The sequence below is a fragment of the Paramormyrops kingsleyae genome, chromosome 19, assembly GCF_048594095.1.
Source record: "Paramormyrops kingsleyae isolate MSU_618 chromosome 19, PKINGS_0.4, whole genome shotgun sequence".
Classification (NCBI taxonomy): Eukaryota; Metazoa; Chordata; class Actinopteri; order Osteoglossiformes; family Mormyridae; genus Paramormyrops; species Paramormyrops kingsleyae.
Window position 1 is genome coordinate 15,123,807 of NC_132815.1, and position 17,076 is coordinate 15,140,882.

At 48.3% G+C, this 17,076-nt stretch overlaps 1 protein-coding gene across 2 annotated transcripts in view; it reads right to left on the reverse strand.

Annotated features, from left to right (window-relative positions):
- The window catches only part of asxl2 (ASXL transcriptional regulator 2), a 56,689-nt gene continuing 39,613 nt past the window's right edge, over nt 1-17,076 (reverse strand). For both annotated transcript variants that reach the window (XM_023826553.2, XM_023826554.2), the window contains 6 exons: nt 15,593-15,748; nt 14,252-14,415; nt 13,008-13,104; nt 12,326-12,431; nt 6,693-7,275; nt 1-6,492 (listed from right to left, as the gene is read on the reverse strand). In XM_023826553.2, the coding sequence (XP_023682321.2) occupies nt 4,513-6,492; nt 6,693-7,275; nt 12,326-12,431; nt 13,008-13,104; nt 14,252-14,415; nt 15,593-15,748 (3,086 nt within the window). In that variant the 3' untranslated portion in view covers nt 1-4,512. The remainder of the gene's footprint in view (nt 6,493-6,692; nt 7,276-12,325; nt 12,432-13,007; nt 13,105-14,251; nt 14,416-15,592; nt 15,749-17,076) is intronic.

A 17,076-nucleotide genomic window follows, 5' to 3' on the forward strand; every position in this document is an offset into this window, starting at 1 on the left:
TGAAACATCATACTGTGTTTTTATTGAATCTTTCAAACTATTATGATAAAATACATTTTTCTCATATTGCTGATTAATATATTACATTCTTGGTTTTGAAGAGGCTGTTTCTTCCCAAATGAAACCAGACAAGGAGGAATCCACACACCTGGGGAATGACAGACACACACAGACACTCACACACACAGACAGACAGACAGACAGACACAGACACACACACACACACACAGACACACACACACACACACACACACACACACACACACTTCGCTTTAGACATTATTCCCACGGTCCTGATTTGATCCACAACTGACCAAACGAAAACGAACCCCAGCCACTGGAAAATGCATTTCTCTTAGATCACGTTCATCGGCAAATACACCAGGAGAGTTTTATATTCACATTTTTCTAAATGAAAAATATGTACAAAACCTAAATAACTGTTTTAATATTGAAGAGGTATGTATGTACAGGGTTATATTATTCAGCAGGGTAAAGCAAGATGAGACAAGGAGGATGATCTAGAACAATCCATGAGCCTCATAGTGGGAAACACATCAATTATTATTAAAAGTGCTACACAGAAGATTTGCATTTTCAGCCTGAAAATGCACGACAGCTACAGGCAACTGTGCAAAAGACTCGCAAGTGACCATTAAACATCAGCTTGGCCTCTGAACCCAGCATCTGTAAGCACAGTACATTGGCCCTGTTCCATAAAATAAAAGCCTCTTATAGCACAAAATCATTATTACAGTTTATGGGTCGAGAAGTATGTTTTTATAGGAAAACACAGGACAAATGAATAGCATTCACACAAATCCCTTTCTCGTACAAACTGCTCTGGCAAAATTCAAATACAATGGAATACATGTTGAAATTGATTGGCTGTAAAAGCATGTTTATTGGAGAACAATGTTTTAGAGGATATTGAGGTTTGAACACAACTACACAGAGAAATGCAAAACGACACAAACTCATTAACACACAGCGGAAAGCACGAGCTAATTTTACAAGTATAATAAGCATTAAGTAAAATCATATGTAATATTTAAGAATCTTCCTTTTATAAAATGTTATTATAAATATAATTTTTTATCTTTCTAAAAAAATGTTCTTTTAAAACACCATTTTTAAAATTAAATTTTCTAAATCTACCAAAAACACAAGGTTATCTAGTCAAACAGTCCATTCGAATATATTTTGACTTCATTTTTTAAAAAGAATGACAGCTCTAATGGCCATTTAACGAAATGGTACGAGGCCTTCACTGCGAAAAGCCCTCCAAAAAGATCTGAAGTGTTTAATGTTTTTTTTTTTTCTTTCTTTTACTAAAATGTGAACAAATTAGTGCATTGAACATTTAAGGTGTAAATATAGGAAGAGGCTGGCAGCCAAAGCTTTCTCTGTCCCTCCATGTCGATACCTGATAAGACCACAAACTAGGCCATCAAAATGCTGGTTTTATGAAAAACTCCGACTGGAGCCACTTTGGTTTTGTAAAGTTACAATATATTAAATGATTTTGGGGCAGTTCAATAAAAGCTAGTGCAAAACCTCTAATGAATAACATTTCTGAAAGTCAAAAACAGCTTCAGCCTGTTCTGCCTTTTTTCCTGTACTTTCTAGAAAGTAAAAATTTCAAACAACCAACAGAGTTCTCTGTGACTGACTCTTCATGCTCAACTGGTTGGTTGAAACAAAATCTTGGTCTGGATTTTTTTCTTTTTGAACCTGGAATTTCCACCTCTGCCTGTAGATTTATATGAGATTTCTGCTTCAATGCCTAATTCACCACAAGAGAAAAGCTATAAAAGACCACACTCCTTTAATTAAAGACACACTAGGTGTTTTAACTGTGAATATTGCTTCTTTTTAAAATGTTGTTAAAGATGTATAATCATACAGTGTCTTCGAAACTACATTAAAACACATTAAAAAACTAAACATGAAAATAATATGTCTTGTGTTTTATTTTCCGCTTGCTGAGGGCTATATTGTTTTAGGAGTAAACACGCGTATCTCAGATACATTCTGCCGATGATGGTGATTGCATGCTCATTGAAGCTGCCTCACCGGACTCACATTCACCTTTATGTCATCGAATCTCAGAGCTCAGCTCGCTACGGTAACCGGCCGGCTTACTGGGGTACAAGACGGCACTGCAGCTGAATGCCATACTCAGGTTAAAATCAGCCATAGATACACAGAGAAGACCTCTCTGTACATTTCCTTGCAGTCAGACACAGCATCCAGATCTAACAGAGTTGTAAAAAGACTTTGTCCTGCACAATGTGGTGAAAAGAATAAAAGAACTGCAATTACATTATTCCAGTAAATACCCTGTTTTCTTTTGTAATCAAATCATTTATAAATAGACTTTATATATTAAAATAGATTACTTAAAATATATTACTTTGTTTTGTTTAATTGTTGAAACTTTAAAATAAAAATCAGATGGTGACTTTGGTATAACACCATAGAAATGATTCATACACGTGATATAACAACAGCACTGCCATCATAGTTTGACACGCTGAGCGCGACATTTCACCTCTGGACCAAGTGTTTCTCCGCAGTTTCTGCTGCTGGACTCCACATCCATGCACAGACATTGGCATTTCATCCTGGTACTGTTACGCTTCCATCGGATTTAAAGCAAACATAGATCGGGAGGATATTTTTTAAAAACAGAGGGAAAACTAAGTTAAATAGGAAGTCTTTGCTACGACAATCAGCCTGGGGGCAGGAAAAACTCAGCTGGGAGAGAGCGACGGCGGAAAGCGTGTGGGTATTCCTGGGTGTCTAACTTCACCTACAGCTCAAAGGAGAAAGACAACATGAAACGAAATCTCACATCAGACTATTCTGTTTTGGAGTTAAAGCAATTTAACAAACTGCGAGAAACAAATCTATAAACACTTCATAATTTCAAGAAAAAGTTTCTGAAAATGGGGCTATGGGTCGAGGGTAAGGACTCAGGCCCCCTGCACTGCGGAGACACGGTCGTGGAAAACACAGGTACCAAACCAAGGGCCCGCCGCAGGGCATGTGCCTGCTGGTCAGTACAGCTGGGTATGTTAGGATTAATCCAGTGACGAACTGGGGAACATACACGACAACCCCCAACTCTGACCAGAAAACTTTCGTGCCATCACCCCCCTTCCCTTTTGGCTCCAAAAAATAACCAGCCTAGGGCCCCCAGAAAAGTTAATCTGCCCCTGGTCCAAGAGTATCACTAATATCACACGCCAATGAGAGAGCAGTGAAACGACGGCGCTGCCGAGCTGCAGCGAAGGGGCTGAGACCTTAGAGACGGGGAATCTAATGCAAAATTCTGTGCCGGTTCCGGCTCTTAGTCGAAAAGTTATCAGAAAATGAAAAATGAAAGCTGATGCCGATCATCCACAGCATGGAGAGCAGCAGGAGTGTGGCCGTCCTTTCGGGGACCTGCACTACGGACGTCTTCCACTGCACTTTCCCATCAAGGTGCTTCTAAGTGTTCACGGCTCGGGGCTGCTGGGGCTCCGGAAGGTTCTAGCCTTCAGTGCTTACAAAAACAGCTAATTTCCCACATGCACAAAATCATTAAGTCTCATGCACTTAATAACCAAATTATCCACTATAGTCACAGTCTTTGAGTTCAAAGGTGGGGATGAAGGAGTGATATAGCCAATCAGATGTTAGATACGACTATTTCTGTATTTTGATTCCATGTGGTCGCCAACATTAAGGGCACCTGTTCGCTGGCCTCGGCCCCACTCTTGCATCCTAGGTAACCCATCGGTGGCATATTCCATGAAGGTGCACTGCCTACACACAGAACACAATGTACATAAGGAGAGGTGAACTACACTGAGAAAATGTCCTACGTGCAGGTACTGGACAGACCCAAAGCACCCGTCGGCTCTGAGAGTCGCATGCTGGTCTAGCTGAAAGCATAACCACCTCCCTTAGGCACACAAGGTACTCTAAACTCTATCTGCAGTCCACCGTGATCATAAGAGATATTCATTTGGAACTAGATTCTGCTTTCAAGTCCATAATTCACAGCTGGTGTTACCCCAATGTTGTCCCATGTTAATTATTCTGACTAGCAGTAGGACCCAGATTGTGCCTCTCTGTGAGGCCTTCCTCATGAAGCCACACCCCCAACATTCACACACATATACACACAGCATATTTCATATTTACAATAGAATGCACAAGGTCAATCAAATGCTCTACTGCAAAGGAAGCGGCTGTCCATCCGGGAGTCCTCTTTTCTATAAAAATATCTCGTTTTGTTTCACTTTTGTTTCTAACAAAATATTGTGCAATAAATGTTTTCCTCTAAGTGCAAAACTTTGTCACAATTCACAAACACGAGTGACTCAAGTCTAGGAAAAAGGTGCTGAATGGAGTCTTTTTGAAAACGAGGAAAAAAAACAAAAAACAAAACAGCCAGCTTGGATGAACGTTCTGTCTTTCTCGGGGATTCCTGAAAGTACTTGAAGCCTGTCAGAAAGCGACTCATCGCACCACCAAGCAGGACACGCAGAGTTTGGACGGCCCAATGCAGTCGTCGTGACAGAAGGCTCCGCAGCCTTTGCACATGATCATGGCCTTCAGCCTGCAGTAGCAATTGGACGGCGGGTTGTCGATGCCGGCGCCTTCCGTGAAGGCTGGTATGGGCGCGGCTTCCCCGTGGCTGCTGTGATTGGCTGGTATGGTGGTGACTGTCACAGAGAAGGACATGACGCTTCCCTCGCTGCTGGATGCTGGGCTGTAGCCGGGCGGGCTGCCGGCTCCTGCGGAGTTCCCAGGTCCTTGGTTCTCGTGGGCTTTCTGCACGACGTAGGCAGAAGTCTGTTGGGGGTTTGCAGCCGTATGTAGCTGCAGCTGATATGGCTCTGGTGCTACTGATATGGAGTTGCTTTGTGAATTATTGCCGAGGGCGGCATGCCCTGTGAGCACCTGAGTCACATGCTCGATTTCTTTGGCTCTTGAAGCAGCGAAGCTGCCCGTCGTTTGGGTTGACTTCTCTTCCTTGTCAGGTGAATGTCCAGATGAGAACTCTGACTTGATCTTTTTTTGCATATGGAAATCAAGTGTGTCTTCGAGGTCTTCACTGTGAGGATCAGTTGAAGGTCCTTGGGGTTCTATCTTAACTCCAGAGTCTGCTCCAGCAGACTGTTCTCTCGTTGACGCATTGTCAGCGCCTGGGATTCCCTCAGTCTCCACATACTCCTTCTTCAGGTTAACCAGAGTAGAAGACATTGCTGAGACAGCCCTCTTGCTGCCCTCAGAGCCTCTCCCGTAGGTGGAGATGTTGAGAAGGTAATGCCCTGACATGGCAGGTCTGGATGTCCTCTTCCGGCCCGAGAAGCCCGCCGTAAAGCTAGCTGTGGTCGGACACTCTAAAGGAAAGCCCAGTGCGCAGGCCTCCTGCAGCGAAGACTGGGGACCGGACCCAAACTGCTGAGTGTGTGCCCTCTTGATGAGGGTCTGCAGGATCTGCTCCTGGGTGGCCTTGTTCAGCATTTCCCGTTGGTGCAGAGAGAACTCTTTGCTGCTGGCTCCAGTCACAGACGGATGACTGGAAATGAACAGTCTCTGCTTGTCCACACCAGCGACTAACTGACCTCCACTACCCACAGCAAGACTCCCGAATGCAGCGCTGGGCAATTGCCCTTTATCATCAGAGGCGCCTATCACAGGCGGAGCCTCTGCGAGTGGTTTTGGGAGAATTGTCTCCAGAGGGACCTCCTTCCCCTGAAGAAGCTGGGTTACAAGGGGATTGTTAGATGTTATTGAGGAACTGGCCTTTCCAGAAGAGCCTCCAGTGAAGGCGTGCTCCAGTGTCACGTACCTGGATGCGGTAATGTGAATGGGAATTGAATGTGGTGGTGCAGATTCTGTCCCAGAAGATATCAGGGACACGGAGCTGAGTAATGGCTTCTGAACAGCTTGAAACGTCATCAGAACTTGGTTGTCCAAAGTAGAATTTGTGCTTAACTGGCTGTGGGATAATTCTTTCGGTCTGTCTTCGGGATGTTTTGGCAGGTCTTTGCTCAAAGCTGAGGCTGTGGGCAAGGTGATGTGGGATTGGTTGGTGTTCGATTTGATGGGTAAAACACTCTGCCCAGTTATTGGTGGAACGGCATGATGTAATTGTATCTGAGATTCACCACCTGCCAAGGAGGAGCCCTTGATCTGGGGCTCTGATTGGCTGGACAGAGCCCCTCCCCTTGGTGCAGGACTGGCCTCTCCAGCACCTCCTCCTGGTCCTGGGCCTGGCACAGCTCCCCCAGAAGAGGAAACGGCGGCAGCAACTGCGGCGGCAGCAGCGGCCGCAGCGCTCTGAGCCCTCCTGAGCTGGGCTTTAGCCTTGATGTCGGCCAGGGTGCGAGCCCCTGCGCGAAAGGGGCTGGCAGCTGAGGTCGCAAAGGGGGACCTGGGAGACAGCTGGCCGGCAGCCGCCTGCGTGGGCACAATCCGGGAGACGGGAATCTGCAGGGAGGAGGACGAGAAAGACTGAGGATCACAGCCCCTACTGATCATAAAGCACTTCAACAGGAGTCGCTATGAACTTCATGGAAACATGGCAAGCAAATCCCAACCTGCTGCAGTGCTGCAAGGGTAAAAGAGTCATTATTTAAAATGCCTTAAGCTTCGCGTTAGATCTTGACGGCTGTGCAGAGAGCCCTTACCTTCAGTGGTGGCACCCTTGGAGACTCTGGTGATGGTTTAGGGGATGTTGGAAGTGGGGCAGCTTCTAAGACACGGGGCCTCTTTTCTGGGCTCAGGGCTGTTTCCCCGTCGCTGGACGCCTTTCTCTTCAAGGGCTCCTGGTTCACCTCCTTAAAATCAATCCCTGTTAGCTCACTGCTGGCTTTCTCAATAGGTGACGTTTCTGGAGGTGTCCGAGGGGAGAGCTGAATCTTCGATCCGCCATCATCTTTTGGTTCCTTTTCCGCTGCCAGAGCAGTGTTTTCAGTGCTGTCCATTTTCACGGCAGCTGGTACCACTTGCGTATTCTGAGAAGCCACAGGAGAAGCTTTGGTCTGAGGACCAGCAGGTTCCTGTACCTCATGGGTAGTTGCAGGCACCTCAGAGGCCACCTCTGATCCAGAAGCTGTCGTGATGTCCGAGCTCGTTTCAGGTTCAGTCTTTGTGTTATCTCCCGCTGTAGCCTCTTCAGGAGCGGGAAGTTGGGTCGGCTGGGATTGGTTGGAGTCCCCACCGGGAACCGCTTCCATCAGCTTTCTGGATTGTTCAATCGTCAGTCCAGAACTGAAATGACAAAAAGACACATAAAGGGTGCCTCATGTTAAACAAAATACCCAATTAGGTGAGATTTTTCTCTCACAGCCAGTCATAGTTATAGCAATGTCAAAGAACAGCCTCAGTAAACAGTAAAAAAAAAATAAAATAAAAAAATGATCCAACAGCTACACACAACCCTCTGGGGTGCCTCGGTTCTATAAATGGTCCAAAGGACTAAATGAAACGCAACCTGGTTTACCCTGTTTCTAGGAAAAAGAAGGTGATGAATATCACAGCATTTATTCTGCACTACAAATCCGATGACCTGTGAAATTCTGGGGGTGCTGTGGCAGCCTCAAGGGCTCCGGTTACGGAGACTGTGGGGGTCCTTCAAGGGGGTCCCTGAAGGTGCTACTGCTCGCCTCCTACCAGCCGACGCCAAGACGCGCTGAGGAATCAGCATCTCTAACCTGCTCTTAGCGTGTGATTGGATGTGTAATACATCAAGCCCAGGCTGTGTCCGCTGTCTCCCTGGGTCAGGCTGCAGGTCTGCTGAGGACGTGAACTTGGCACGAGTTTCTGGGAAATTAATGAATATTAATTTCTAGTCGGCAGTACAGCGTGTGCAGACAGCACACTCAGGAGCCATTGAGAACAAGACACAAAGACTAACTTTAAATGGAATTTTATACTCTGCAGTCTGTAGCAAAGCTGCATGCGGGGTGACGCCACGTTGGCCAAACCAGCTGACTGCTGCCCGTTTGGACCAGCATGTGCAGAAGCACCGATTCCCTGGCTGTCTGCTCACTAGTGACAATGACAAAAACTCACCAACTTGTCCCATGTGGTGGATCTGAATATATTCTAACATAACCATATTTCGTCCACCATATTGGATCAGACAGATGCCACAAACTGGTTAAACATCTGATTTTCCTCCAGTCTTCTGAAACTTTTTAGGAAGATTTTGTGTTCAGTTTCGCTAAACTGTTTACCCCATGTACAGATGCTCTCTAGACCACGCTAATACAGAGAACATTGTAGCACGTTTCGTTCCCCTGTACTGAAGAAGCAACTGGAAGATGGATGTATGCATGTTCAGAGAACAGGGTCATAAATTTGGCCACTTTGACAATAATCTGAATTGGATTAAACTCCTTGTTCATTGTCCTTCATCATTTTGAGCTGATCATTACCATTTGAATGGTATCAGCATTCACTGCAGCTCATCAGTGATCCGGAGCAGCAAGCCAGCGTGCTGCGTTCTGACTGGGTCACGGGGCTCCCGTCAGGCCCAGAGCCCTCATTACCCTCTGCTAAACAGCAGCAGCTCCGTTTACAGCTCCTGTCATCTGCTGGTGTCTGGTGACATGAATTATGGAGGAGGCCCCGTGGGGACTGAACATTTGCTCACTCACCCGTTCAATCACCTGCTCACTCGCTCACCCATTCACTCATCTGCTCACTCACTCACTAACACACTCACTAACACACTCACTCACTCGCTAACACACTCACTAACACACTCACTCACTCGCTAACACACTCGCTCACCCATTCAATCACCTGCTCACTCGCTCTTCCATTCACTCATCTGCTTACTCAATCACTAACACACTCACTCGCTAACACACTCGCTTACCCATTCAATCACCTGCTCACTTGCTCTCCCATTCACTCATCTGCTCACTCACTCACTAACACACTCACTCGCTAACACACTCGCTTACCCATTCAATCACCTGCTCACTCGCTCTTCCATTTACTCATCTGCTCACTCACTCACTCACTAACACACTCACTCACTCGCTAACACACTCACTCACTCGCTAACACACTCACTCACTCGCTAACACACTCACTCACTCGCTAACACACTCACTCACACATTCCCTCTCATTCACACACTAGATAATTTACACTCACTTGCTCCTTGTTTACATACTCGCTTGCTCATATACTCACTCCCACACCCAGTCACACACTTACTTGCTCATTCACTCACCAATACTCAATTGCTCACTCACATGCTATCACTAACTCATTAAAACATACACACACAAACTCACTCATATTACACACTAACTGACTCATATTATTCACTCACTAACTAACCGTGTAGGCTGCCATTGCAGGGTGGTTAAGAAACATTCCGATGCTGGAAGGCACATCTGTGATTTACACCCTCAATCCTCCCAGGTTTCTATCCTGAAATAATACACTGCTCAAAAAAAATAAAGGAGCACTTTTTAATCAGAGTATAGCATCGAGTCAATTTAACTTCTGGGATATTGATCTAGTCCGTTAAGTAGCAGTGGGGGTTGTTAATCGGTTTCAGCTGCTTTGGTGTTAAAGAAGTTAACAACAGGTGCACTAGAGTGGCAACAATGAGACGACCCCCAAAACAGGAATGGTTTAACAGGTGGAGGCCACTGACATTTTTCCTCCTCATCTTTTCTGACAGTTTTTTTCACTAATTTTGCATTTGGCTACAGTCAGTGTCACTACTGGTAGCATGAGGTGATACCTGGACCCTACAGAGGTTGCACAGGTAGTCCAACTCCTCCAGGATGGTGCATCAATATGTGCCATTGCCAGAAGGTTTACTGTGTCTCCCAGCCCAGTCTCAAGGCCATGGAGGACATTCCAGGAGATAGGCAGTTACTCTAGGAGAGGTGGAAGGTCCTTAACCCATAAGTAGGACCAGTATCTGCTTCTTTGTGCAAGGAGGAACAGGATGAGCACTGCCAGAGCCCTACAGAATGACCTCCAGCAGGCCACTGGTGTGCATGTCTCTGACCAAACAATCAGAAACAGACTTCATGAGGGTGGCCTAAGGGCCCGACATCCTCTAGTGGGCCCTGTGTTCACTGCCCAGGACCGTGGAGCTTGATGGGCATTTGCCATAGAATACCAGAATTGGCAGGTCCACCACTGGCACCCTGTGCTTTTCATAGATGAGAGCAGGTTCACCCTGAGCACATGTGACAGAAGTGAAAGGGTCTGGAGAAGCTGCGGAGAACATTATGCTGCCTGTGACATTGTTCAGCAAGACCATTTTGGTGGTGGGCCAGTGATGGTCTGGGGTGGCATATCCATGGAGGGACACACAGACCTCTACAGGCTAGACAACGACACCTTGACTGCCATTAGGTATCAGGATGAAATCCTTGGACCCATTGTCAGACCCTACGCTGGTGCAGTGGGTCCTGGGCTCCTCCTGGTGCACGACAATGCCCGGCCTCATGTGGCGAGAGCATGCAGGCAGTTCCTGGAACATGAAGGAATGGATACTGTTGACTGGCCCCCACGCTCACCTGACCTAAATCCAATGGAACACCTCTGGGACATTATGTTTCAGTCCATCTGACGCCACCAGGTTGCACCTCAGACTGTCCAGGAGCTCAGTGATGCCCTGGTCCAGATCTGGGAGGAGATCCCCCAGGACACCATCCGTCGTCTCATTAGGAGCATACCCCGACATTATCAGGCATGCATACAAGCACATGGGGGCCATACAAACTACTGAGTGTGATTTTGAGTTGTTGCAATGAAATTGTGGCAAAATGGACCAGCCTACCGGATCATTTTTTCACTTTGATTTTTGGGGTGTCTTTGAATTCAGCCCTCTGTAGGTTTATCATTTTCATTTCCATCAAACGATGTAGCATCCTTTCATTCCTAACACATTACCCAGCATGATTTTTTCCCCCCCATTGAGATCTGATGTGTTTTCAAAGCGTTCCTTTAATTTTTTTGAGCAGTGTATATAATGGAATTATATGGTTTGTTGAACTGTGCCATGATTTAATATTATCTGTGCACTTGTTTGCATGGTTCATATTAATAACAATAATGATGATGATGATGACGAGGAGGAGGAGAAATAGACCAGACACGCTCAGAAGCAGGCCAGCATGCCATTTCCAGCGCAGCTTGCCACCACTTTACCTGGACAAGCCCTGCTGTTACTCCCAGCTTCTGTTTCATTATGCTTAAATTCACAATGCTGGGAGAGGTTGCTTGGCAACTAAACGGCGAGGGAGGCTGGTTAGCAGTCTGTGGTAACGAAACGGGACTCCCCTGTGGGATACTGGAGTCGAAAAAGAGTGACGATTTACAGAAGTGATTTGCTCAGATATGTGTGGAGAGGAGCCGTACCGACGAAGGAGGAAACACAAGCCGCTCTGCTCTCATGCACTATTCAGGCACCATTGAAGAATACGGGAGATAGGTCAGCGCAGTGGAAAACGCAGTCGGTGCAGGGAACCAGCCCGCTGTGTCCGGTATGAAAGATGGCACGACCGCACAGTGTCAGCCGACGATCAGAGATTGGTTCCAAATGGAAAACGATGATTCTCACGTTGGGCTTTATAACGACTGCCCAGATAAGAAAGACCATGTACATCTATTACGCTGTGTAGCTATGCTATTAATCACGATGTTTAATATCAGGCTGGCACCGCAGGTCATAAATATAAGCCACAGAAAATCCAATATTCCCACAGGAGCCAGAAAAGCTGTAGCTATGGTACCGAGCCGAACAAAGAATCCCACAGAATTCTGCACAAATCCTCAAACATGGAAAGGCTTCGGGCTTTCCCAACACACACGGCAATCGACTGTCAGTTTCTCAGGATATTAGACTCCAGCTGTATTGTGTTATGGCTGATTATGCACTTCACCTTGATGCAATGCAGCCCAGATGATGTGTAGCCCAGACACTGCGCAGCCCAGCCCAGCCCAGCCACCGCGCAGCCCAGCCCAGCCACCATACAGCCCAGCCCAGCCACCGCGCAGCCCAGCCCAGCCACCGCGCAGCCCAATTCAGGTGACGTGCAGCCCAGCTGCCATACAGCACAGCCCAGCCCAGCCCAGCCCAGACACCGCGCAGCCCAATCCAAATGCTCTGCAGTCCAGGCACCACTCAGTCCAAACCAAAAGGCATGCAACCCAGACACTTCACAGCACAACCCAGATGCCATGCAGCACAGTCCAGACGCCACACCACCCAACCCAGTTGACGGGCATCCCCCACACGCACAGCTCAGACGCTGCGTATCCCAGACACGCTTACTTTTGCCCGTAGTAGCTCTCGAAGAAGTGCTCCTTCCAAGCCTCCACCTTCTTCTCTTTATCGATTTCCTGACGGATCCTCAGCCGCATCTCTGGAGTGAATTCGCCTGCAGTGGTAAGGAAGGCAGTGTTGGGCTGGCACTGGGGCCACTTCACAGTCACACCCCCAAGTTCTCACCCTATCCCACACAGTCATTAGGCCGACTCTCAGAATGCCCAAACAGAACCGGGGCCAGTTTCGAACCTGCAGGAATTCTGCAGAAGCAGGAATCTAGTACTGGCACCGAATGGCTGATACATACGAATATCATTACAATAACAGCACAAACTGGTTTGCCAGTAGCCACATTCAAGCCTCAGTGACGTAACATTTTTCAGCCGTAAAAACATCATAGTGGGTGATGTATAGTTTGAAAGGGCCCTTTCCCTGAGGACGGCTACGATTACAGCAAGGTCCTCTCAGCCCCAAAGCGCCTACTCAGCCTGCCATCCACAGCGCCTTCCCGTCATCTCGCCCATTTGTGAAGGATGGAGCAATCTGCAGAACCACACTGTGACATCACCACAATCTTCCCCTGCCCAGTCCGCTCGTTCCACAGAGGCGGTCGAAAGCAAAAACGCGGAGTTTCATCTTCGAAGGAAGAGCAGTGGCTGTAAATGCAGAGGCTGCAGATGCTACAGACCTTCCGCTAGCCGCTCCTTCCAGGACTGAGCTGCTGATGTGAAGAACTCGTTGTTCAATGCAGAGCTGCTGAGCTTCAGCGATCCATCCGAGGAGGCCTGAGGGAGCCGGAGAGATAGAGAGAGGCCTGTCATCCTGAGGGCATCACAAGCAGCAGACAAACAGAGCAGAATGGCACTGCTGAGATGCTCTCCTTGGTCTGGCACATCAACCCTAAGCTGACCACACGGAGGGTCAGCATTCTGTCAACTAGCCAGTCGAATAGAAAAATCGACTGACCGATCAGCTGCGAATGTGCTGTTGGGGAACAGCCTAAACTCCTGTGTAGCGGCATACAGCTAACACAATACAAAACCAGACTAGAAACGTAGCTCCAAACACGAAGTGTTCAGCAGATGGTTAATGGGTAATATGTCACCTTTCAGTTCCATCAAGTTTATTTTCGCACAGCGCTTCCAATCACGTTGCTGATGTAAGGAACGACAGCTGCACTGCAGTTGGGGCTCCGGACCCTGGAGGACGTCACAGAGCCCGTCTGCCGAATCAGCACCACTGTGTCCGCCCAACTTACAGTAAGCGTGGCTACGGACGTCATACAATCAGACAAATTGAATGATGTAACGCGTCCCTTCCCAGAATGAACAGCATCGTACTTCACGTATGAAGCATGAATCACTGGCCATCCTTAAAAGACTAAACCTGCAGCTAAAATCACCCAGCTAAAATATGGTTAAATAAAGGTACTCTGATATGTACCACACTATACAGGGAAAGGACAGATGAGTTAAAATGCCCTTGGGGGCACAGTTTACAGTTCTTTTTTTTAGCAGATGCTTTTACTCAAAGTGACATATATCAGCCAGTCCCTGAGTCAATTGAGGGTCAAAGGAGCCACTCAGGAGCCCAACGGTGACATCAACCGGCCGATACTGGCATTCAAGCCAGTGACCTTCTGATCACAGGGAGAATCCTAACCCTCTGAGTACCACACTGACGCTTATTTTAACAAAACCCAGCCAAGACTGAATCTCCTTGTGCGACCGCGAGCCGCCCCACGTATGGCACAGCAGAGTGAAGCTTGAACAACCAGCAGAAAAGACCTCTGGCTGTCCGCTCCACTGGTACGGGTTCGAGGCTCCGGCACTGGGCCACATAATGGCTGGCCAAGTGGAACATCTCGCTGTGGGCCCGCCCTGCTCTCCCCCTTTTGGTGAGGCGACACGGACAGCAGGTTCACCCGCCCACCTGTCGGTCCACCTCTGGAAGGAGAACCAGGAGACGCTGCTGGCCCTCTGGCGGCAGCAGTGACAGGGTGTGCTTATTGATGAGAGCGCGCAGGTTGGTGTTGACCAGGATGGAGTCTGGCGTCTCCACGTCGATCTCGGCACACTTGCCGCTCTTCAGCTGGCCTGTAAAGCAGAGTGGGAAATGAGCAGGTCAGGGCAGGCCGCTGAAGCCATGTGGAGACCGGGGAGCCTCCTGAACAGAAGGTCAACACCAGACGTCACGTGGGGAACTACACTTCCGAAAATCACCAACTGACAAACACACTTTAATTTTTAATACCTTTCACCATACAGCGACCTAAAATATGCCCTTTATACTTTCATAAAACCATGAACATCTCACTGGCTTGTAAAGATACCAGCACCAGATCAGTACTGTTGGACTAGGAGACCTGCTGCAGGTTTGCAGGTCGGTCTCTGATGCCTGGTACTCCTTTTTCTCCAGAAGGAGCTTGAGATGTTTCATGACTCTGAGGCCCACTGTCCCCCGGTGGGCACTGTGGCTCCCTCGTTACTTTGGGGCTACTGCGATTCGCCAATGGCAGAGAACATACACCCGCACTGTATGACCTTGTCAATGCAAAGCCTACTCCTAAAGAGGCGGCTGACACATTCAGAGGAGGGGTGCGGCACGTTACACCCCAGATGCTTTTCCTTGCTCGGCCTGGGAAAGGCCCCCCCAGCTGTCTCTCGGGTGCCTGCAGAGATCAGGCTGCTGCTCACTGCACCAGATCATGGTGCTTCTCCACACTGCCTACCCTGCTCTGCTACTCACTGCAGCCCACTGCCATCCCCTTACATGCACAGGGGTTTGTGTGAAGCTGTGTTACTCAATCCAGTCCCCGGGGACTCTCAGACAGTCCACGTTTTTGCTCCCTCCACACTGGGTTAAGAAACACTGGTCCTGAGTACCAACACAGAGATCCTCAGCTAGATAGTTGCAACAGGTTTGCACTTTAAGGTGTGATCTGTGCGCGACCCCCTTTGGCTCACCACAGCCAGTGATTCATTTTATAGCGTCTTTCATCTAGCAAAGTGTAAGCGTTTCAATTCAGCTGCGCAAAGGGGTGCAGTTATGTCACTAATGAGAAGTTTCCGCTTTTTGCTGGGATGCTTGACGCTTCCTATGAAGTTCACTCACTTTAACAAAAAATGACTTTCTGCAAATAATGGGGCCCTTTCCACTGCTGCATTTCCTAGGTGAATAAAACAAGCGCTGTTTTTTTTTTTTATCACTTCCTGAAAAGGGTCAAACTCAGCGGTTGGGGGTGAGTAGCGGCTGCCCCCTCGGGTTACTCACGTGCGCTCAGCCGATCTGATCTCTGCGACATCTTCCTGGTGCGGGCCGACGGACACGGGTCCATTTTAACCGATGATGAGGAGGAGGAGGAGGGGGAACTGGAGGAGGAGTTGTGGGGGCTTGAAGATCGTCGTGCCAGCTGTTTGACCTCCCAGGCTGCCAAAGTGTAGGGACACAAACCAAAACGTGATGAGGACCAGGACTGAGCCAGGACTGAGCCAGGACTGAGCCGGTGGGGGGGGGGGGGGGGGCGGGTGCTGTAACATCCGGACAGGAAGTTAAAAAAAACGCGCAGCTTGTGTCACTCATGCCAAGGGTGAGGCACGCTGGTGAGGAGGCAGGCCGACAGGCAGCTATTGAAGCACAGCATCTGGAGTTAGCATTTACAGGCCGACCCCCTCATTGCCCCTTCTGCAGTTATAAATCACTTCAGACATATTGATGCTGAGCCTTCATTCATGGTTTATCCAAAGAAACACAGTTCTGAGAGACCAGGGACGGCCAGCCCCTGGAATAACTGGGAGTTAAGGACCTTACTGAGGGGCCCAATGGTGAAATTACTGTGTCGACGTTGGGATTTGAACCAACGACCTTCTGATCGCATACGTAGTATGCTAACCTGCTGAGACGCGTGATGCCCGTATACAGCAGCGCTCTCACTGTTAAGGTTCGTTTCTGCTACGAAACGGAACGGAGGCACACAGCTTCGGCGCTGAACGAATGCTAAAGCCTGCCTCGCATGCACAGTAGTATCAGTCCATTTTATTCACTTATTACACACTTTTATCCAAAGCGACTTACAGCGGATGGAAGGGGTACAGCTTAGGCGAGTCCTCCCTGGGATTTCCACTTGTTACTTCTTTTACGTTTGGGGGATTTCACACCACAAATTTGTACACATGTGGGCACCAGGGGCAGAGCTAAGGGTGGGATGGGTGGAGGTAAAGGCGGGATGGGCGGAGCTAAGGGTGGGATGGGCGGAGCTAAGGGTGGGATGGGCGGAGCTAAGGGTGGGATGGGCGGAGCTAAGGGTGGGATGGGCGGAGGTAAGGGTGGGATGGGTGGAGCTAAGGGTGGGATGGGTGGAGGTAAAGGCGGGATGGGCGGAGCTAAGGGTGGGATGGGTGGAGCTAAGGGTGGGATGGGCGGAGGTAAGGGTGGGATGGGTGGAGCTAAGGGTGGGATGGGCGGAGGTAAGGGTGGGATGGGCGGAGGTAAGGGTGGGATGGGTGGAGCTAAGTTTGCAATTCCGCCATGTAGGCTACGTTCTTAAAAACTGCTTTTTGTTGGATATAGCCCAATTATATGTCGTGGGCCTTTTAATTTGTTTGTTTGCAATTTCGCCAGGTAGACTACCTTCTTCAAACTGCGTTTTGTTACACTGCATATTTCGGGGGGTTGGCGTCAGGAAATGAACAGGCTGTATCTTCACTGCATCACTGATGTCAAAATGTGGGAAATATGTGGTTGTATCAATAAATACC